The sequence below is a fragment of the Xenopus tropicalis genome, chromosome 2, assembly GCF_000004195.4.
Source record: "Xenopus tropicalis strain Nigerian chromosome 2, UCB_Xtro_10.0, whole genome shotgun sequence".
Classification (NCBI taxonomy): Eukaryota; Metazoa; Chordata; class Amphibia; order Anura; family Pipidae; genus Xenopus; species Xenopus tropicalis.
In genome coordinates, this window is record NC_030678.2 from 168906212 (window position 1) to 168928662 (window position 22451).

The 22451-nt window shown below is 44.3% G+C and overlaps 1 protein-coding gene across 2 annotated transcripts; it reads right to left on the bottom strand.

Moving 5' to 3' along the window:
- Positions 1-1201: 1201 nt before the first annotated feature.
- On the bottom strand, positions 1202-20857 carry ints4 (integrator complex subunit 4). Of its 2 annotated transcripts, none has more exons than XM_002936549.5 (23): positions 20682-20857; positions 16302-16499; positions 15594-15711; positions 14147-14253; positions 13486-13671; positions 13072-13122; positions 11900-11988; positions 11638-11758; positions 11402-11473; positions 10990-11164; positions 9785-9990; positions 9387-9529; positions 9157-9272; positions 7799-7932; positions 7362-7519; positions 7021-7114; positions 6731-6808; positions 5150-5280; positions 4967-5026; positions 4406-4565; positions 2766-2909; positions 1669-1789; positions 1202-1558 (listed from the first exon to the last, which is right to left on the bottom strand). In XM_002936549.5, exons 1-23 carry the CDS (start codon positions 20733-20735, stop codon positions 1365-1367), a joined length of 2910 nt encoding a protein of 969 aa, XP_002936595.2. In that variant the 5' UTR covers positions 20736-20857; the 3' UTR covers positions 1202-1364. The 2 variants fall into 2 exon arrangements, with proteins under 2 accessions (XP_002936595.2, XP_004912235.1); XM_004912178.4 differs by having other exon boundaries at positions 16302-16496; positions 20682-20831.
- Positions 20858-22451: the final 1594 nt, after the last annotated feature.

A 22451-nucleotide genomic window follows, 5' to 3' on the forward strand; every position in this document is an offset into this window, starting at 1 on the left:
CAATGGTTTCCTCTGTCCATTACCTGGATTTGAGCTAATGTGTTTCCCAGACCTCAAAGTAGCCTTGAGCTGAAAGTCTGACAACATCATCTTGTTTCTGACAATATTTATACCCAACCAGCAGCTTTGGGCAACTTGTTGCTCCCCAACCCCCTGAATTTTGCTCCCAGTGTTATCGTTTGGCTCTAGAGGCACTGAGGACCCGAGCTGATGGGGTCCCCCGAAATGACAGGAAAATCAAACCTGCCGATCGACATTTGTCCTAATTTTCCATTGGGGAGGCCCGTTGGGGCAGATAAGCTGCTGAATCGGTCTAAAGCAGGGTTCCCCAACCTTTTGAGCACCATGGCCCGGTAGGAGGCAAAAACATTTTTCCACGGACCGGAGGCAGAGGGGAGGGGGGCAATACATGCGACGCGCAGGGGGGGGTGCGCTGCGGCCCACTGCCATGCCATCCACGGCCCGGAACTGGTCCGTGGCCCGGTGGTTGGGGACCCTTGGTCTAAAGGACTTGAATCAGCAGATTAAATCTACCTGTGTATGGCCACCTTTAGAAGCTAAACTTAATTGCAAGGACCCGCTCAGTCATGAGATCTCAATCCAATGGAATGTCTGTGGTGTTAGACCTATTCTGAGTTCCACCCTGGAACCACTGTCCACAATGTTGGGAAGAAGTGGACGAGCACATGTCCCACAAAACTGTGGCAAGTTAGGGCAAAAGCAACAGTGAGATGGGGGAGGAAGAACCCAGGGTTTGCGATGTGCTTTAAAGAGGATGTAAACCCTACCATAACACTGCCCCACTGCGCCCCCTAGTTTTGTTATAGAAGTTGCGAAAAAACGTAATTATATATGCAAAAAAATTCACCAATGAGAATTCTACTGATCAAAAAGTTCATTACAAATACAAAATAATTGACCGATGAGAATGCCGATTCCCAGAACTATGCCAGGCATCTTGCGGTTATCTTACATATAGAAATAATTATGTCATTTTTTCCATTCATTATATGACACTGGAATCAGACATGGGGATAAAGGACAGACTTGGTGCTAGATTTACACAGAACAGTTGGGATTCTCATTGGAGGATTTCTTGCATTTTAATGCAGCCGCTGGCCCTGGAGATTTTGAGGACAGTTTTGCAAAACACAGCACATAGTGATAGAGATTTGTTTAGAAAAATAAATGCACAGCAGCATTTAAAGAAGGTGGAAAAACATTTATATAATTAACAGTACAGCTGTAGGGAAACTTGTGGAGTCGACTGCAATGCATTTGGGGCCGTCAGACCAACCAACGGTCTGGGGAAAAGCAATGTCCGTTATTTCAGCCAAAGCTGCCACAAGCAAACATGGCTGCTGTCACCGCCGGGCAGGTTTGGGCATAAGGAAGACTTTGACAGGTTTGCTGAAGGGAATGGTGCCATCTGTGCTGCTCTCAGTGGAAGGGCCGGTCTCTGTGCTCTCTCCCCAGGCTGATTTGGATGCTCTGCTTAACACTTTGCTTCTGCTGGAGCTGTAGGCAAGTAACAGCCTCACTTCAATCTGGCAGGGCTCTGAGATAGAGAGGAGATACATGTGTTTTATGGAAGGATACTCTGCAACAGATTGCACTTACAAGCCACAGGGCTACAGATTCACTCAGTGTTTCTAGAAACAAATTTACCTGTCCAGGCTGTGTGTGAAAGATAGACCTGAGTTATGAGTCTGTGCCTCCCCGGACCCGGATTCCGGAAATCTGCTGGCTTGGGATGAATGATTTGGACCTGCCCATCTGGATATACAACCTAAAAAGAAAAAGTAAAAATTGTACCTAGAGAAACAAATAGAAATTTTTATGCAAAGTTGTTCCCAGGAGCTTGCCATCTTGGATCATGTTGGGCATGTTGTGAGCATCAGTGATTCGGCATGTGGTCAGGATTCTTCTGATTGGTGCTGAGAAGCTAAGCTTAGGGGCAAAGCATCAAGCAGCAAATAAGCTTACATCTGTCAGAAAGCCTGTACCCTCCCAATCCCACAATTCCCTTCTGCACATGTGATGTCAATAAGGAAAGGAACAGCACCATTTAGAAAGGATTCTTCCGATTGGTGCTGAGAAGCTAAGCTTAGGGGCAAAGCATCAAGCAGCAAGTAAGCTTACATCTGATGATGTCAATAAGGAAAGGAACGTCACAGTGCAATGCATTGTGGGTTATGTAGTTCCTGCATGCTGTCTGTGGGGAAGTTGTTACAATTTGTAACATCAGTGTTTTAGTCCCTCCTCCCCTGCCAGGATTTCACATGATGCAGAAAGAGAAGAACTGTTTTGCAGCTGGATTTCAGCATATAAATATGGTATTTATTCATACTTTTTGAAGGAATAGATTACAGGGATAGGTATATCAGAATGCACTAGAGTCTGAGCTGTCATGTAATATGAAAAGTATTTGCTAACTGCAATTTTTTTTATGTTCTCTATATACAGATTTTTATGTTCTCTATATACAGTATATTGTGAGCTGGGCCCTAAGCTCAGGTAAGATACAGCAGCCCAGAGCAGAAGTAGAAAACAAGATGGGGAGCAACTGGGGGCATCTTCACAGGAACATATCTTCCCTGCTAAAGGGGCAAGAAACCCTATAATGTATAGAATTAACAAGCCTACTTTGCTGTTAAGCTTTAATTATAAAGTAGAAGGCTAGAACCAAAGCCTCTCACCAGGATGGGACCCTTCTCCATAGCAGATGAGGCTGGAGCAGGTCAGTAATCCCTGTATAACTGTACCTGGACTTTCACTGTGCTCTGGGGCTCCTGAACGTGTTCTAACGTGGCATCGACATCCAGAGCCACAACTAAGCCAGAGGTGAAGCGAATTGGATTGTCAGATTCTTCTGCAGGTTCTATAATATGTGATGATGCTTTATGAATCTGAAGGAAGCGAGATTAAATATAATACACTACTGGAACATAATCTGATTTGCAGCAGTCTTAACAAATAGCTATAATATAATATCAATAAATAAATATCTGATACCCCCCAGTCCTGCCCCACTTTATGGCTGAGATTCTAGCTATCTGTATAACAGAGCATTCTGTCACAGTGGCACAGATCCTATCTGATCCCCCCCATTGTAAGCAGCAGTCCTGCCCTGCTTTATGGCTGAGATTCTAGCTATCTGTATAACAGAGCATTCTGTCACAGTGGCACAGATCCTATCTGACCCCCCCCCCATTGTAAGCAGCAGTCCTGCCCTGCTTTATGGCTGAGATTCTAGCTATCTGTATAACAGAGCATTCTGTCACAGTGGCACAGATCCTATCTGATCCCCCCCATTGTAAGCAGCAGTCCTGCCCTGCTTTATGGCTGAGATTCTAGCTATCTGTATAACAGAGCATTCTGTCACAGTGGCACAGATCCTATCTGATCCCCCCCATTGTAAGCAGCAGTCCTGCCCTGCTTTATGGCTGAGATTCTAGCTATCTGTATAACAGAGCATACTGTCAAAGTGGCACAGATCCTATCTGATCCCCCCCCCATTGTAAGCAGCAGTCCTGCCCTGCTTTATGGCTGAGATTCTAGCTATCTGTATAACAGAGCATTCTGTCACAGTGGCACAGATCCTATCTGATCCCCCCATTGTAAGCAGCAGTCCTGCCCTGCTTTATGGCTGAGATTCTAGCTATCTGTATAACAGAGCATTCTGTCACAGTGGCACAGATCCTATCTGATCTCCCCATTGTAAGCAGCAGTCCTGCCTTGCTTTATGGCTGAGATTCTAGCTATCTGTATAACAGAGCATTCTGTCACAGTGGCACAGATCCTATCTGATCCCCCCATTGTAAGCAGCAGTCCGGCCCTGCTTTATGGCTGAGATTCTAGCTATCTGTATAACAGAGCATTCTGTCACAGTGGCACAGATCCTATCTGATCCCCCCCCATTGTAAGCAGCAGTCCTGCCCTGCTTTATGGCTGAGATTCTAGCTATCTGTATAACAGAACATTCTGTCACAGTGGCACAGATCCTATCTGATCCCCCCATTGTAAGCAGCAGTCCTGCCCTGCTTTATGGCTGAGATTCTAGCTATCTGTATAACAGAGCATTCTGTCACAGTGGCACAGATCCTATCTGATCCCCATTGTAAGCAGCAGTCCTGCCCTGCTTTATGGCTGAGATTCTAGAGATTTTTTTTATAACAGCGGGCAAGCATCTACATCCAATTTTGTTGAGCTGTGGCCTTTTTTGTTCAGATAATAAATCAAGCAATAAATAATAGCAACAATAATAATATATTAAAATTGGATGTCTGATGGATACAGCACGCAGCACTGACAGATTACAATGCGGTCAGAATTAAGCCTGGGTGCCTGCTTGCTATGGCTTGAAACCTCCGTTACTAGTGAACGCTGATAAATAGCGCAGTACCTGCTCTGGGAGAGTCAGCCGGAGGAAGGTGCACTGACGCAGAGTTGTCTGTAGGATTTTAACCATTTCTAAGGGTTTGGAGTTCACCAGCCGGGGTACAAGATCCAATAGTTTGTCGACAAAGCTTTCCTGCATGTGTGGCAGCTCGGAGATGAAACATCTGTACAAACAGAAAGGGCATTGTAAATACATTGGGTTAGCACAGCTACACAGGCTTACAAGCTTCCCCTGTGGAAATGCAATGATGCCTACACTGGTAAATTCCAAAAGAGAAGGCCTGGATCCTATCCCTGCCCTGAACTGTGGCCTACAGAGGAGCCCTGCCAACCAACCTCATGGGAGGATCTGCAGACATTCTAACATTATTATTATTAAGGAAACCCAGACCAAAAACGACTCTAATACAATATACTATAAGTTAATGTAAAGGTAGACATTATGGATGCACCAAATACTGAACCTTCCATGAAGAATTGGGCAGAGAATTGGCAAAGTCCCGAGGAACAAGTGACATTGTTCAACCTGAATTCAGGGACGATGGTCTCCAAAAGGTCCACTCACCTCTGGAAAAAGTCCACCTCCTGCAAAAATTCTTCACACATCCCAAAAAGTGGCTCAGCTCTGGAAGTGAGAAATACAGAGACACACAGAAGTCAGTGCACAGGGATATAAACAAAATACCCTTCCTAAAACGCCATTAACCCTACCAGATAGAGAAAAAGGTTACTTCTTTAGTTAACTTACCCTTTAGTAGTCCGAGCCGTCACCAGCAGCTGCAGGGCTTTGGCTTGTAACCTCATGTGGTGTATAATTGCCACTTGCCTGGTTTCAAGCCCACTGTACATGAACTCCATCTTGTATGTTTCTTCCAAGATCTAAAAATGGAAAAAGAGGTTGGAAAACAGTCAATCAGCTGACCCAGGATGAAAAGCTAAGTTATCAAAGACCAACCTGGGATCACATGGAGTCAAAGATTTAAGCAGAGATCTACCTAGAAATCTTAGTGGCAGGGTATATAGTCTTTAAAACTAAACTAAAATTACATTTTGCCTACTGAAAGAAAATAACACAATATATATCCGTCCCTTTCCATTATCTGCCCGGATGGCCTGGACGTTTGAAACAATATTTTTACAGCCAGCCAGGAACTTTACTTTGTATACTACTCACCAAAAACAGAAGGCCAGAAAGGATACTGTGTGTACTATTCACCACAGGCGATAAGATACATTGCACAGTTACATTTTATCAGTCAGGTAACTGATTATGATCTATATGTCTTATACTCTTTACTTGTAATGTACTACTGAACAGAGAAGGAGCAATGGAATTCTATCTACTGGGATTTATGTCAACCTGCCACTGGATGAGAGCTTTATTTTACAGCAGCCATGTCCTAGCTCACAGTCTCCAAAAAAGGCATTTTCCACCATCTATAAGGGTGAAGACACAGAGCTACTAGTAGCAGCTACTTGTCATGGCTACTAAAATAGACAATGCTGATCATTTACTGATAATTGTCTCTAAGGGCTCTGGCACACGGGGAGATTAGTCACCCGCGGCAAAACACCCTGTTCGCGGGCGACTAATCTCCCCGAGTTGCCTTCCCCTGCCATCCCACCGGCGAACATGTAAGTTGCCAGCGGGATGGCAGATGCGGCGGGGCGATTTCAGAAAATCGCCGAAAAGATTTGCACAAAATCACGCCGCCGCGTCTGCCATCCCGCCAGCGACTAACATGTTCGCCGGTGGGATGGCAGGGGTAGGCAACTCGGGGAGATTAGTCGCCCGCGAACAGGGAGTTTTGCCGCGGGCGACTAATCTCCCCGTGTGCCAGAGCCCTAAGTGTGTAGAGAGGCAATTCTCAGTATTGTCTATGGCAGGGGATTTTCTGGAGTTTAGTAGCCATGAAAAAGTAGCTGCTACTAGTAGCTCAGTGTGTCTTCACCCTAAAGCAGGGTTCCCAAACTGTAGGGGGTTTAGAGCAGTGATAGGGGGCTCAGCCTGGAGACCAATTAGGGTAGAAAATGCAGAGATACCTAGTTTTTCTTCTAAATATACCTGAAAGCCCAGCTTGTGGATCAGTTAGGGTGAGAGTGGGGATGGAAATGTATTTGTTGCCCTAGATATTCCTGGGGTTATGTCTGAATGACTGAAACACCAATGTAAAACTTGTTATGAGCTGCAGTGGGGAAGGATGGAGGACTGACAAAGGTTGGTCCTCCAAGAAGGGCTTGAAATGCAAAGGTCCAACCACCATTGCCTTAAAGGGATGCTAGCTCTGCATGCATGAAATAATCAGAAAGGAATTTCCTTGTAACTTACCTGCTTGACAGCATTGGTCGTCACGGAATTCTTTAGAAAGAGAGGAGCAGCCAGACTCCATAGCTTCTCATTCAAGGCCTGAAAACATGAAATAAAGTAAATAAAGTGTTTCCTGCTAGGAGCACATTAAGGTGAGCAAAGCAAATCACTTCAGCAAGTTAGTTTAATAAGTTCTTATTACTAAAGAGAAATCAATGATATCTATTTCACTTTTGCAGATGCCCGAGGGCCTGCAACTTAATGCAGCATCTAGTTAAACAAGAGGACCAATCACAGTCTCTCAGTCAGACCTTGGTAAGCAGTAAGTGGCAGCGCAGGTAGGTTGCAGAGAAATCTGCCATTCCCGCAAGTTCAGACTGAAGTTCTCCAATCCTCTGCAGGTCACTGAGGAAGAAAGTAGGAGAGATACAGATGATCAGATTTGGTTGCCAAACTGGGCAAGGACAGTTGTTTGGCAAACTTGGCGTATATATAGCAAGCTTTAGACTAGCAGGTTTATGCAAGACTGAAACTGCAACAAGCTTGGTTTATCTTTATTTATTGCACTCGTCTCTACTTCACCAGTAATTCAAGACTGTTAAGCACATAGTACCCTTTGGGTGCTTCACCCATACAATTACACATTAGTTACCGAATGGTGAATTCCAGCAGCTCCTGTGTCCCCTGTGAGCCGAGGTGCTGGAGATTCTGCACCCGTTCTAAGCTGAGCTGAAGGAACTGCTGGGAAGGATCCTCAGGAGGGGCCTCTGTGACCACATCTGGGACCCAAGACCACCTCACACTTGGCAACTGAGGAGAAACACAGAGAAACATGGCATAATGGTGAGGTTTTATCAGTCATACTGTACATTAGAAGTGGGAGCTGCCATACTGCTTGCTGTACAATACAGATTCTCTGTACAGAATGAACATTTTAAAAGTAACAGTTAAAAGCAACAGTAACTGGGGGTCAGAATTTCATTTCTATGGAAATTCATCATACACAAAAATTAAAGCCCCATAAATTTGGCAGAACCTACAATCAGATTAAACAATCTAATATATCAGCACTGTGCCTATGACACTCACATTAAGAGCAGGAACAAGGTGGGACAGGCTGTCCCGTAAGTAGGCATAATGGCGGAAAGTGTGGTCCGAGAACAGAGCCGGCATGGTGGGGCAGCATTTGGCAGCATTGAATATCAGAACCAGAACTGCAATGTCTGGAGAGCAATGTTAAGATCCAATGTAAGCAAAGCTTAGGAATGAAGAATCATTTAAAGGGAGAAGGAAAGTCTCAGTTACGTTTGTTGCAGTTTTCTGCTCAAAGGAGCACTACCCAGGGGTATCAGGTAAGTGATTACAATCACCATTTGACAACCCCCAGTGATTCAGACTTTTCTTCTTCTTTAAGACAAAATATTGTTTTCCCTCCAAAGATTTCCACATATTGTTTGGAGTTACCTTTATCCATTTACATGTTTATAACCCAAGCCATAACTTATAGGGAATAAATATTAGTTGCCACTGCAAGCTCCACCTAGTGGCAAAATGCAGGATCCATGGAAACAGGTATTGCCGCAATGTCTCCAAACTTAGTTAAACCAAGACCTCTCATAGTTACATAGGGTTGAAAAAAGGAGTCCATCAAGTTCAACCCTTCCAAGTAAACCCAGCACTCACACCCTATACTTACCTATCTATACACTCACATACATAAACTACATACACAGCCACTAATACTAACTGTAGATATTAGTATCACAATAGCTTTGGATACTATACTTGTTCAAGAACTCATCCAGGCCCCTCTTAGAGGCATTAACAGAGTCTGCCATTACCCCATCTCTAGGAAGGGCATTCCCCAACCTCACTGCCCTCACTGTTAAAAAACACCTACGCTGCTTCAAATGGAAGCTCCATTCCTCTAATCTAAAGGGGGGGCCTCTGGTGCGTTGATCGCTTTTATGGGAAAACACAACACCCCCTATCTGCCTATAATCCCCTCTAATGTATTTGTACAGAGTAATCATGTCCCCTCGCATGTCCAAAGAAAACAACCCCAACCTCGACAGTCTCACCTCATAGCTTAAACCTTCCATCCCCTTTAGCAGTTAATTTGCAGTCTCTGCACTCTCTCCAGCTCATTAATATCCTTCTTAAGGACTGGAGCCCAAACCTGCCCCCCATACTCAAGGTGAGGCCTTACCAGGGACCTATAAAGGGGCAAAATGATGTTTTCATCCCTTCAGTGAATGCCCTTTTTTATACAAGACAGCACTTTATTTGCTTTAGTAGCCACAGAATGACACTGCCAGGAATTAGACAACTTGTTATCTACAGAAAACCCCCAGATCCTTCTCCATTAAGGATGCCCCCAACAAGTATTATCATTCCGCCCTTCCCCCCTGTCACACACACCAAGTCACTGAGCAAAAGAAGGATACAGGCTGGGTCATCCATGTCAGGCTCTGGTGTATCGAAAAAAGGGTGGGTGCTTAGGAGCTCTGGGACGAGAGACAACACCAGGGTGGGGTGTCGGCTCCCAAGGAACTTTAAACACCTGAAACATAACAAAAATGCCTTAGGCCGAGCTTGTCAGGGAGACCTTGGCAATGAGCAAAATCTGACTAGAACGACCTATTTCAAGCTACTCAGCATGGACCTCCATACTTACTTCCAAATGGACTCCCGGTCGGTGGGGTATTTGGAGAGGTTCTTCAACAGTTCAACCAGAGCCAACTGGATACACTCCTTGGTGGAAACGTTTGTGCAGCAGAGCAGCTCATGAAGGGCCTCCCGGATATCTCGGGAAGAATCCTGCAGAACATAGTGTTGTGAGATACATGGCACCAAAAGCATACTTCAGTCTAAAGGCCAAACTATAAGAATGACCATTTATTATTTTAAATACTCCCAGAGAACTTTGTAGTTACTTCAATGCCCCCCCCTCCCCGACCCCCTAAAAAACTGCTACACTTGTTCTAATCTTTAAACATTACCACATAACATCAGCACTGAATTTAAGGCTTGCCAGGAAGCCCTTAGAAAATGAAGTTTCTAGAAGTTTCTCACCTCCAGCACGGCCAGCACTGTGTCCAGCTGATCTTCTCGCAGGGTGATATTGTCCGAGATCTTGCGCATGGTGTGGATGGACTGCAGGCGTACCTCCTCAATCTCGTCGTTAAACATGTCCACCAGGAAATCCAAGCATTTCTCAGCGAAAGGAGCGGAGGAGCGGGCCAGCAGGCACAAGGACTCCACAGCAGCAATCCTCACCTCTGGAAATAAGCCACAAGAGGTTAGGTTAGGTAGGAGTACACAGATAGCTGGATTTTTAGAGAAATGTTAATGTTGCTGTCCATTAGTATTACAAATAACACATAAGGAGCTACTTAAGGAATAAAACAGGGAGTCAACTTGTATTAAAAGGGGTATAGATTCACGGGAGGAGGGGGTTATTCTTCCCCTTTACAGAGCGCTGGTAAGGCCCCATCTAGAATATGCTGTTCAGTTTTGGTCTCCAGTGCTCAAACGGGACATTATTGAGTTAGAGAGGGTCCAGAGAAGGGCAACTAAGCTGGTAAAGGGTATGGAAAGTCTCAGTTATGGGGAAAGACTGGCCCAGTTGGGTCTGTTTACACTGGAGAAGAGGCGCTTAAGTGGGGACATGATAACTATGTATAAATATATAAGGGGATCATAGAATAACCTCTCTAATGCTTTATTTACCAGTAGGTCCTTCCAACTGACACAAAAGCACCCACTCCGATTAGCAGAAAGGAGGTTCTGTCTAAATATTCGGAAAGGGTTTGTTACAGTGAGAGCTGTGAAGTTGTGGAATTCCCTCCCTGAACCAGTAGTACTGGCAGATACATTATATAACTTCAAGAAGGGGCTGGATGGCTTTTTAGCAAATTGAGGGAATACAGGGTTATGGGAGATAGATCTTAGTACAAATTGATCCAGGGACTGGTCCGATTGCCATCTTGGAGTCAGGAAGGATTTTTTTCCCCCTCTGCGGCAAATTAGCTTCAGAAGGGCTTTTTGCCTTCCTCTTTGCCAGGTTATATATAGGCATTAAGATTTAACTTGATGGACGTTTTTCAACCTAACTATGTTACCTTGGCTGCTAACTGTAGTGTAAAGGTGGCCATACATAGGCCAACAAAAGCTGACTGGGCAACACCAGACCATTACTGGCCTATGTATGGGGCTTTCCCATGACCTGCCCATCTGAGAATAAACTTTGTTGCATCCAGCGGAATATGGGACATTACCATACATCTCATCCTCCAGCCCATGAACAAAAGCTCCGCAGGCACCCGAGTCAATCAGATTCACGGCTCCCGTGTCCAGCTCCTCTTTGGGGGCATCGTCTCCCCATTTCCTACCACTGGAAAACTCCCCTGAGCTGTAGAGCTCCTTGGCGCGCTCGTGGGCTGTCCTTTTCCGCTGTACAGAGAACAATAATAAAATCAGAACAATGTAATTAAATAGGGGCCTCTATGTACAGGTACTGAGACAAAAATAAATAATGACGATAAAGTAACCCTTTAATTTGCACATCTTCCAACCAACACACAGGATTAGTACAATGTATCATATTCCTGTGCCCAAGGATATAACGATCATTGCACAGCCTTTTATTCCGACATCTCAACACTAGAGTTTATACAAGTTAGCAATTACCCGGAGGTCCGACATGAGCTTCTTGTCCAGAGTTTGCTCCAGAAAGTGAGGACTAACTTGCAGCATTGATCCCTGCAGTAAAAAAAAAAACAAAACAAAAAACATTGAAGAGCCTGATGGATATTATGTGCTTGTCCCGTTCACAATTAATCAAGTATTTATGCCAAATGAATCACTAAGATGAACAATAGGACAGAGCTGGAAAGAACAAGGTTCAGGACTGTTCTAGGTCTTACCAAGAGTTTGCAAGCCTTGACTCTCACCACCCAGGAACCGTCGCTAACCATGTGACAGGCTTTCCCAAAGGCATCATCCACCAATCGGATCTCCTCATTTGATGATGGGATTGGAACAATGCTGCAGAGTGAATAATACCATATGGATCAAATACTTCAGCATTTCAGCTGAAAGCTCCAGCATCTGCTAAGTCAGGGAGCAGCTCTGCTTGTGTCAGCAGCTATTCAATCCTTCTGCCAATGGCTGGATCTCAGTGCTCACCTTTCAGGAAACAGCTGGCTTAAAACCCAAATCAGCTCCGCTGCAGCACTTCGGACTTGTTCGTAATCATCAGTCAGTAGTTTGCAGGCCTGGTAGGAGGAAAAGCTTTGTATAGGATATTCTTGGCAATTTTAACACGATTTAACATTCTACAGTCCAATCATTGTGCTTATTTGCCATCTCATTGTGCCTTAGGCAAGCCATTTACAGGGGAAGTTTATCTTTAAACAAAAAAACTCTATGGATATTTAAAAGAGATATTGGATAAATGGAAAAACCCCTAATTTTGTAGGCAGTTATGAATAATATATGGTGCTGGTTTCATTTTGTGCTAAACATTAACATTATCTGTAAAAATGGCCCCTTTATTGAAGCTCCCTATAGATCCTATCAGTTCTCTGTCCATGTTACAAATGAAGGGTGGGTGTGTCCTAACAGTCCCTGCCAGAAACACAGGAAGGGGATAGCCAATCACAGCCCTGCACTCACACAAGCAAAGACAGGTTTCAGCCTAGCTGCCGACTGGTTCCTATCCTACAGTGCAGAGTACTGAGAGCTGCCGCCCCCCCCCTGCACATCCAGAGAATTCAGCCAGCAGGAAGTGGAACGGTTGTGGGGGGCTAGTGGGGTTTTGGTGGAATTTCTAAATAAATCAGCCCAAAAACACAACTTTTTTTAAGCACAATCCTTGTATATTTAGTTTAATTCACTGGTACATTCAATTTTTATATGATATGTTTCCAGTATATTAATGAATATAAATTGTAGTTGAACTTAAAAACAGTGCCAGTGCATTATGCTCTTTTTAAATAAAGAGGGAATGTGCTTCTTTGTGCTGCGGGTTGATTAAATTAAAATTTCCCTCAAAACCCAACTAGTCCACCCATCCATTCACTTCCTACGGGGATTCGGTGGCAGACAGTGCACAGCACTGTAGCATAGGAACCAATCAGAAGCTAGACCTGAATACTCTTGCCTGGAATAGAGCATTCATAGCTAACCAAGGTTATACATCTCCTGAATTGCCTGTTCTACCACTGAGAGAAGGGGTGTCAAGACAATGTGACTAAGCAAACAACACTCCCCCTATTGTGAATGCAGGCTGCTCAGGGCTATGATTTACTTTGCATTACTTAAAAAAAAAAAAAAAAAAAAAATCAAAAACACAGTACCTGATTGTACATTGCTTGCTGTAATTTCAGTCCTCTCTCATGCAGCTGTAACTGAACCAAAAAGAATTATTATGCAATACGTCAGTATAGCTGTATAAAATGTTACACTATCAGCGCCGTCATTTTATTTAATAATGAATAAACTGCCTGTTAGAATTGCTAATGAAAGCATTCACAGTAAAGCAAGGCACTTGGGTCTTAAATCATGTTTCAGCCCTTTGGACCTAAGCTCCCAGCACCCCACTGAGACTCAACGTTGGATAATAAAGGACAGAGGTAGGCGATTCACATCCATGCGTTAACTGATCTACTGCAGTTGCTGACCATGCAGGGGCTGTTTCAAGCAGGCCCGGACTGGCAATCTGTGGGTTCTGACAAATGCCAGAGGGGCTACCTGCTTCATCATTCCCTTACCATGGCTTTTATTGCTGCTGTCCGTACACGGGGGTCCTGATCAATAAAATAATCCCCGATAATCTTCTGGACATCTTTAGTGACTGCATTCTCCACCTCCTTGGCAGTGCTGGCTTCTACAGAGCCAAGGCATCCCAAGAGCTGCAAGCATTTATTCCTCACACCATGGGACGTATCCGACAGATGCTGTGGGTTTAAAGCAGCAGATGAAAACCAGTTAGATGCTCCTGCTCAGAATAAATACAGATTGTTTATAAAATCGCTACACATTATCCATTGTTAAGAGCATGGTTTCCTATATTGTGGGAATACCATTAATACTAGTATAGAAGAGTCCTAGCCTGATGGCCAGTATAGGGTTAATGTTTGCTTCTTTGCATCTCTGAAAGCAAAGTCTGAGGCCAGTTAGGCCACCTATTTGCAACCAGGCAGTAGTAAGAACAAGAGAATTGAAGATAAATAGGAGAGGGGCTGGCCACTAACTGAAAACTAGAAAGACATAACAGGAAGGAAAATAATTCAAAACTATTTAAAGAAAAAAAATCAAGAAAGACCAACTGAAAAGTTGCTAAGAATAGGACAATAAGTTAACTTTTAGTATGCTATATAATAGGTGGAGAACTACACCTTTTAACATCCCTGACATCTAAAGAAAAGGTACCTTGCAAGCCACATCCACCAATTGCATCCTGTGGGATACACTGTCCAGGAGCTTGATGCCAATTTCTAACAAGGTGTCCAGCAACTGTGCGAGAACCTGGTGGGACTCTAAGGGGAGGAATAAAAAAGGAATTATTTACCATGTTGAGTTTAATGTACATTTAGTGGAAAAAGTAGGTCTACAAAAGTGGATCAGCATCTCAGCTTGGCACAATGAACTGGTTAATAGTACATCACATCATCACTATAATGAAAAAGATTTGCTGACAAACAAGCAGATCCCCTTTCCCAAATATTCCTACCTAAGGTGGGCGATATCAGGCTAATTTGGCCCTGAATGGATATAGGAACGGTTGAAGTGAGGACCGCATCAATGAGCCAACGCGGTCATCGATCCAACTTGAAAAAAAAAAAATCAAACCTGCCTGATCGACACCTGCTCAATTTTCGGCCGGATATCAGTTGTGTAGGGTTGTCCGGGGCCCCCATACACGGGCAGATAAGCTGCCTGAATGGGTCTAAAGGACTCAAAATGACAGCTTAAATCTGCCTGTGTATGGCCACCTTTACACTTTATCAAAAAAGATCCCCAATGGCCAGTCAAACAGGGCCAGAGTGATTGGGACACATTCACCAGATTAAAGGGCCACCTTACGCGTTTCGTACCCTAATGGTACTTAATCATAGGCCTATGACTGCCTGTGACTAAGTACCGTTAGGGTACCAAATGCGTAAGGCAGCGTGTTTTGGGGTTTGTATGCTTTTAATATGGATTTTCAAATAAAATGTGATTCTTCTTTTTGAACTTTCTTTTAATTTTTTGTAAAGTTTGGGATACGTTTGGTGAATTGTATGGCCACCTTTAGCCTATTACCATAACATATCACTCAACCAAGGCTGGATGGTTGCATGGACACCACTATCTTATCTACTACAATCCTATGGTGGGCGATATTGAGCTAATTCGATTGTTTGGTCCTATATGAAAATGGTGGGGATATAGGACATCGGACTAAGGACCGTATCAATGAACCGACACGGTCCATGATCCAACAAAAATAATTAAACCTGCCAATCGAGATCTGGCCAATTTTAGGCCAGATATTGGTTAGGTAAGACTGTTGGGGGTGCCCCTACACAGGCAGATAAGCTGCTGAATCGATCTGAAGAACCAGAATCAGCAGCTGAAATCTGCCCATGTATGGCCACCGTTAGATATAATTAGCATAGTACACCAAATCTCGTTTAACACAAACCTCCTCTGCTTCCTAATATAAAAGCAAGGTCCATTAAAACTAGCACAGTAACCTAGAAGTGAGTGACTGTTTTGCCTAAATACATCCTGCCTGTAGCAGAAGAGACACCCGTAGGCCTATAACTGTACAGATAATGAAATCCCTCAACAGCAGGAAAAGATATGGGTTAGGAAGGGAGACAAAATGCCTTACTTTCATTCTGAAGAGTATTTATCACATCGTCCACTATGGAGTCCGGGCAAAATCCAGCCGTCTTGGATAACAAGCCCAACAGGGAAGCGATCTTCAGCCTGACAGAGGTATCATTCTCCTTAAAAAGGAAATGAAGAGTTTAATGAAGAGAAACGGTTTTATGCAGAGGTATTAATTCATCACTGTGGGTACATCCTATTAAGGCCTCAAACAGTTCAAAACAGCTCTTCTCTTTCTGCATCATTTGAAATCCTGGCAGGGGAGGAGGGACTAAAACATTGATGTTACAAATTGTTACAACTTCTCCACAGCTTACAGACAGCATGCAGGAACTACATAACCCACAATGCACTGCACTGGGATGTTCCTTTCCTTATTGACATCACGTGTGCAGCAGGGAATTGTGGGATTGGGAGGATGCCAGCTGAAGGCAGGCCGAGGACAGGTGACTACTGTTACATTTTATTTAAGTCACAAAGTAGTCAGCCAGATCAGCAGGGGAACAGGGGGTGAGGCATATTATGACATTAAAAATCAGGAAAAGGCTGTATATTTTTATTTGATGTATATTGCAAAGTTGCTTGAAATTATGTTTTCTTTTCAAAAAGCTTGTGTTTGGGTGAAGTTCCCTTTATGGTTAGTGATTTGTCTCCCAGTATGAAGGCATGAAGTCGGAGCAATACAGACACAGCACCCATATTCCCCTACCTTATAATAATGTTCCAGGAGGATTCGCACAACTCCCTCCACACTCTCTGCTTCGACAGGCTTTCGGGCAAACTGCAACAGGTACTGCAGGGCGTCCGCTGGAGAAGTCGCCTTGCACAGGTCGATGTGAAGAGCTGCAGATTTGCTGGGTTTTGTCAAACGCAGCTTCTTGGCCGAGGGCTCCTCTAGCGGCTGCTGCTGCAAATCAAAATTGAATGGTACATGTATGGGATCCCTTATCCAGAAAGTTCCGAATTACGGAAAGGCCGTCTCCCATAGACTCCATTATAAGCAAATAATTCTAATTTTTGAAAAAGGTTTCCTTTTTTTCTGTAATAATAAAACAGTACCTGTACTTGATCCCAACTAAGATATAATTACCCCTTATTGGGGCAGAACAGCCCTATTGGGTTTATTTAATGGTTAAATGATTCCCTTTTCTCTGTAATAATAAAACAGTACCTGTACTTGATCCCAACTAAGATATAATTACCCCTTATTGGGGCAGAACAGTCCTATTGGGTTTATTTAATGGTTAAATGATTCCCTTTTCTCTGTAATAATAAAACAGTACCTGTACTTGATCCCAACTAAGATATAATTACCCCTTATTGGGGGCAGAACAGCCCTATTGGGTTTATTTAATGGTTAAATGATTCCCTTTTCTCTGTAATAATAAAACAGTACCTGTACTTGATCCCAACTAAGATAGAATTACCCCTTATTGGGGGCAGAGCAGCCCTATTGGGTTTATTTAATGGTTAAATGATTCCCTTTTCTCTGTAATAATAAAACAGTACCTGTACTTGATCCCAACAAAGATATAATTACCCCTTATTGGGGGCAGAACAGCCCTATTGGGTTTATTTAATGGTTAAATGATTCCCTTTTCTCTGTAATAATAAAACAGTACCTGTACTTGATCCCAACAAAGATATAATTACCCCTTATTGGGGGCAGAACAGCCCTATTGGGTTTATTTCTTTCATAGTTAAATGATTCCCTTTTCTCTGTAATAATAAAACAGTACCTGTACTTGATCCCAACTAAGATATAATTACCCCTTATTGGGACAGAACAGCCCTATTGGGTTTATTTAATGGTTAAATGATTCCCTTTTCTCTGTAATAATAAAACAGTACCTGTACTTGATCCCAACTAAGATATAATTACCCCTTATTGGGGGCAGAACAGCCCTATTGGGTTTATTTAATGGTTAAATGATTCCCTTTTCTCTGTAATAATAAAACAGTACCTGTACTTGATCCCAACTAAGATATAATTACCCCTTATTGGGGCAGAACAGCCCTATTGGGTTTATTTAATGGTTAAATGATTCCCTTTTCTCTGTAATAATAAAACAGTACCTGTACTTGATCCCAACTAAGATATAATTACCCCTTATTGGGGCAGAACAGCCCTATTGGGTTTATTTAATGGTTAAATGATTCCCTTTTCTCTGTAATAATAAAACAGTACCTGTACTTGATCCCAACTAAGATATAATTACCCCTTATTGGGGGCAGAACAATCCTATTGGGTTTATTTCATGTTTAAATGATTTTTAGCAGACGTAAGTTATGGAGATCCAAATTACAGAAAGATCCCTTTTCTGGAATACCCCGGGTCCCAAGCATTCTGGATATCAGGTCCCATACCTGTAACGGTTACTGTACTGGCAGGGAGCTTTGGGGTACCCATTGCAAAAAAAATGTAATCTGTGTGATAGATAATAGGTTTTATTATGTCAGGCACTCTCTAGTACAAGAGTGGGGAATGCCGGTCCACACAGCTTACACTCTAAATGGCTCCAGCAGAGTGCTTGTGTCTTAACTGTATATTACTCACGATTGGATCACATTATTTATTATATCAATGGTTGCACAGGGATGATTTTGGATTAGGGTAAAAAGGGGGGCATTTGCCCTTTTGCATTTGCAAATGTTGACAGGGCCCTAGAGTTGCCACCTTATCTATATTTGTATCTTTATTCCCCCTTAAACGGACACCTATCAACTTAAATAACTTCCACTACCAGAGATGCAGGCTAATAGCTCCCTGCGGCATATGCCAAATGCTAAATAAATGCTAAAGGCCACCCACACCGGTAGCTCCCTCTAGATGCGGGTGCCCTAGCGCCACTGGGGGCTGTTTTTAAAAAAAATAAATAAACTGTTGATATGTGCCCTTTAATCATTTTTACCAGTGTAAACCCTACATAGCCCTATGCTTAGGAAGCCCAGGTGACCAATGGGCTAATAAGTGGGGCCCTGGGTGGAGGGGCTTGCCAACTTCTAATATGGGACCCCATAATTCCTGTTGGAACCCCACATTCTGGTGGTCGCCCTCAATTTAAACAGCGCCAGAGATTATCCATCATTAACAATTCGATAATAGCTGGAAGGCAACAGGTTGGAGATCCCTGATATATGTGAATCCCACCCCCACACAGGGGCCACATAATTCCTGCATTGCCAGGGGCTCCAATATTCCTTCACTGCCAGGGGGCCCCAATATTCCTTCACTGCCAGGGGGCCCCAATATTCCTTCACTGCCAGAGGGGGCCCCAATATTCCTGCATTGCCAGGGGGCCCCAATATTCCTTCACTGCCAGGGGGCCCCAATATTCCTTCACTGCCAGAGGGGGCCCCAATATTCCTGCATTGCCAGGGGGCCCCAATATTCCTTCACTGCCAGGGGGCCCCAATATTCCTTCACTGCCAGGGGGCCCCAATATTCCTGCATTGCCAGGGGGCCCAATATTCCTTCACTGCCAGGGGGCCCCAATATTCCTGCATTGCCAGGGGGCCCCAATATTTCTTCACTGCCAGAGGGGGCCCCAATATTCCTGCATTGCCAGGGGGCCCCAATATTCCTTCACTGCCAGGGGGCCCCAATATTCCTTCACTGCCAGAGGGGGCCCCAATATTCCTGCATTGCCAGGGGGCCCCAATATTCCTTCACTGCCAGGGGGCCCCAATATTCCTTCACTGCCAGGGGGGGCCCCAATATTCCTGCATTGCCAGGGGGCCCAATATTCCTTCACTGCCAGGGGCCCAAATATTCCTTCACTGCCAGGGGCCCCAATATTCCTTCACTGCCAGGGGCCCCAATATTCCTTCACTGCCAGGGGCCCCAATATTCCTTCACTGCCAGGGGGCCCAAATATTCCTTCACTGCCAGGGGGCCCAATATTCCTTCACTGCCAGGGGGGCCCAATATTCCTTCACTGCCAGGGGGGCCCAATATTCCTTCACTGCCAGGGGGCCCAATATTCCTTCACTGCCAGGGGGCCCAATATTCCTTCACTGCCAGGGGGCCCAATATTCCTTCACTGCCAGGGGGCCCAATATTCCTTCACTGCCAGGGGGCCCAACATTCCTTCACTGCCAGGGGGCCCCAATATTCCTGCATTGCCAGGGGGGCCAATATTCCTGCATTGCCAGGGGGGCCAATATTCCTGCATTGCCAGGGGCCCCAATATTCCTGCATTGCCAGGGGGCCCCAATATTCCTGCATTGCCAGGGGGCCCCAATATTCCTGCATTGCCAGGGGGTCCCAATATTCCTGCATTGCCAGGGGGCCCCAATATTCCTGCATTGCCAGGGGGCCCCAATATTCCTGCATTGCCAGGGGCCCCAATATTCCTGCATTGCCAGGGGGCCCAATATTCCTTCACTGCCAGGGGGCCCCCACATTCCTGCATTGCCAGGGGCCCCAATATTCCTGCATTGCCAGGGGCCCCAATATTCCTGCATTGCCAGGGGGCCCCGATATTCCTTCACTGCCAGGGGGCCCCCACATTCCTGCATTGCCAGGGGGCCCCAATATTCCTTCACTGCCAGGGGGCCCCCACATTCCTGCATTGCCAGGGGCCCCAATATTCCTGCATTGCCAGGGGGCCCCAATATTCCTGCATTGCCAGGGGCCCCAATATTCCTTCACTGCCAGGGGGCCCCAATATTCCTGCATTGCCAGGGGGCCCCCACATTCCTGCATTGCCAGGGGGCCCCAATATTCCTGCATTGCCAGGGGGCCCCAATATTCCTGCATTGCCAGGGGCCCCAATATTCCTTCACTGCCAGGGGGCCCCAATATTCCTGCATTGCCAGGGGCCCCACTCTGCTCTAGGGAGACAAGCACACAGCCTGACATTTCCCAGCGTCCCACTGCTCGCTATGGATTCTGGGAGCGTGTCTGGTTCGCTATGGATTCTGGGAGTTGTGTTCTATCCCTGCTGCAACACCTGAGGTTGACTTTTCCCGAATTAACAGCGGTAGGAACGAATTCTGATCTGTCATTTTCTATTTGTTTTATACCCATACCCGGGCTTTCCTTTAATCGACTCACACACAATATGACTTCGGTCTTTATTCTCACCTGCACCACTCTGGTGAATTCCTCATAGACCCGTTTCTTCAAGTGGGCCGCCATTGTTTCACCGGTTTGTCCCACCTAGGCCACCGTATTAGCCCCCTTTCCTATAACTAGAGTCAATCCTAGGGATAAATTGTTTGTATAAATAAAGTTAGTTGTGAAGGGAAGGGGGAGAAAAACATGTGACCGCATACAAACCATAGAGACAAGCGCTGTATGGATAGAAAGTTCCACCCTATCGCCCCCTAGCTTACCATAGAGAAACTTCTCAGTCCTCCATGAGAGGATAATAGAGTCTGGGATAGGATGTAGCACAGTAAAGGCATTTCCCATGGGCCCCTTGCAGTGTATTCTAGAAACAAAATCTTTTTATATATCCATATTGCTATTAATGTCCATCCTTCAGCTGTTGTGGAACCTGAAACTGCAGCTCACAAAATGGGGTGGGACAATTCTGAGCAACTTTTCTATTGGTCTTCATTTTTTATTTATTATAGTTTTTTAATTATTTGCCTTCTTCTTCCAACGTCTTAAGTTTTTAAATGGGGGTCACTGACCCCTGAGCCAAAAAACCTATTGCTCTGTGAGGCTACAGTTTTATTGTTATTGTTACTTTTTGTACCTTTCTTTTCTATAACATCCTCTCATCCAAACCACTCCCTGATTGCTAAGGGAACTTGGACTATAGCAACTGAATAGCAAATTCCAAACTGGAGAGCTGCTGAATTGAATGTGAAATAACTAAAAAACTACAAATAATAAAAAATAAAGCCCAATTGAAAAATGTCTCAGAACATTGTTCTCTGTATCATACTAAAAGTTAATTAGTGAACAAACCCTTTAACTGACAGGTTCTTGAGATGCTGCTGAGCCTGCTGAACTACAGCTCCTAGAAGCCTGGGGCAGGCCCTCATTAATCTACACTTTTTGGTAATACATTTTTATACAATTAAAGTGGCATAATGTTACACTAACTGGGTAATTGTTTGGAAGAAATAGGGGGAAATTTACTCCTGTACTTACCATACATTTCTTTTCCTGGCTACACATGATGTGAGGGATACTATGGATATTTACCCTTGCCCCACTACCAAGGCAAGAGAGAGTCCTTTTGCCCCTACAATACTCATTTAGTAAAGATTTAACTAACAAAAGTGACTTGCATAACTGAAAAGTCAGATTTATTTGATCATTCAAATGACTAATCTTCTGAAATAATATAAGATTCTCTGGAAGTTTCTTCAGCCCTAGTGGAATGAGCCTTCGGCCTCACCGGTCTGTCAGGTTTCTGAATAATTCAATCACAACAGATAAAGTTTTAAAGCTACGACTGGGTCCTGATTTTGTAGCTTTGAAGATTTCTTTGTAGCTTCAGGCACAATGTAAATAGGGTTTCATGAGAAAGGTGAACGGATGTATGTATGTATCTATGTATGTATAACTTTATTTATAAAGCGCCAATGAATGGCAAAGATTAAGTCTCTTCTCTCCTAGATATCACTTTCTGCCCAGAACTGCATTCCTTGGCCTTTCATAGACAAAGCTTGGGGTACCCTGGCTGCAAAAATATCAATCAAAAATATCAATCAATGACAATGTTTCCATGCAAACGGAGGGGACACTGGGGGCCCTCTTGTCCATGACACCAAGGAGGCACCAATATGGAAAAGCTTGATTTCCAGGTAGTAGAAAGGGGTAAGACTTTTGGTACGTGGGCAGGGTTTGAAAGGACCATAGACAAAGCTTGTCATAATCAGGGCTGCGGTTTGGCAT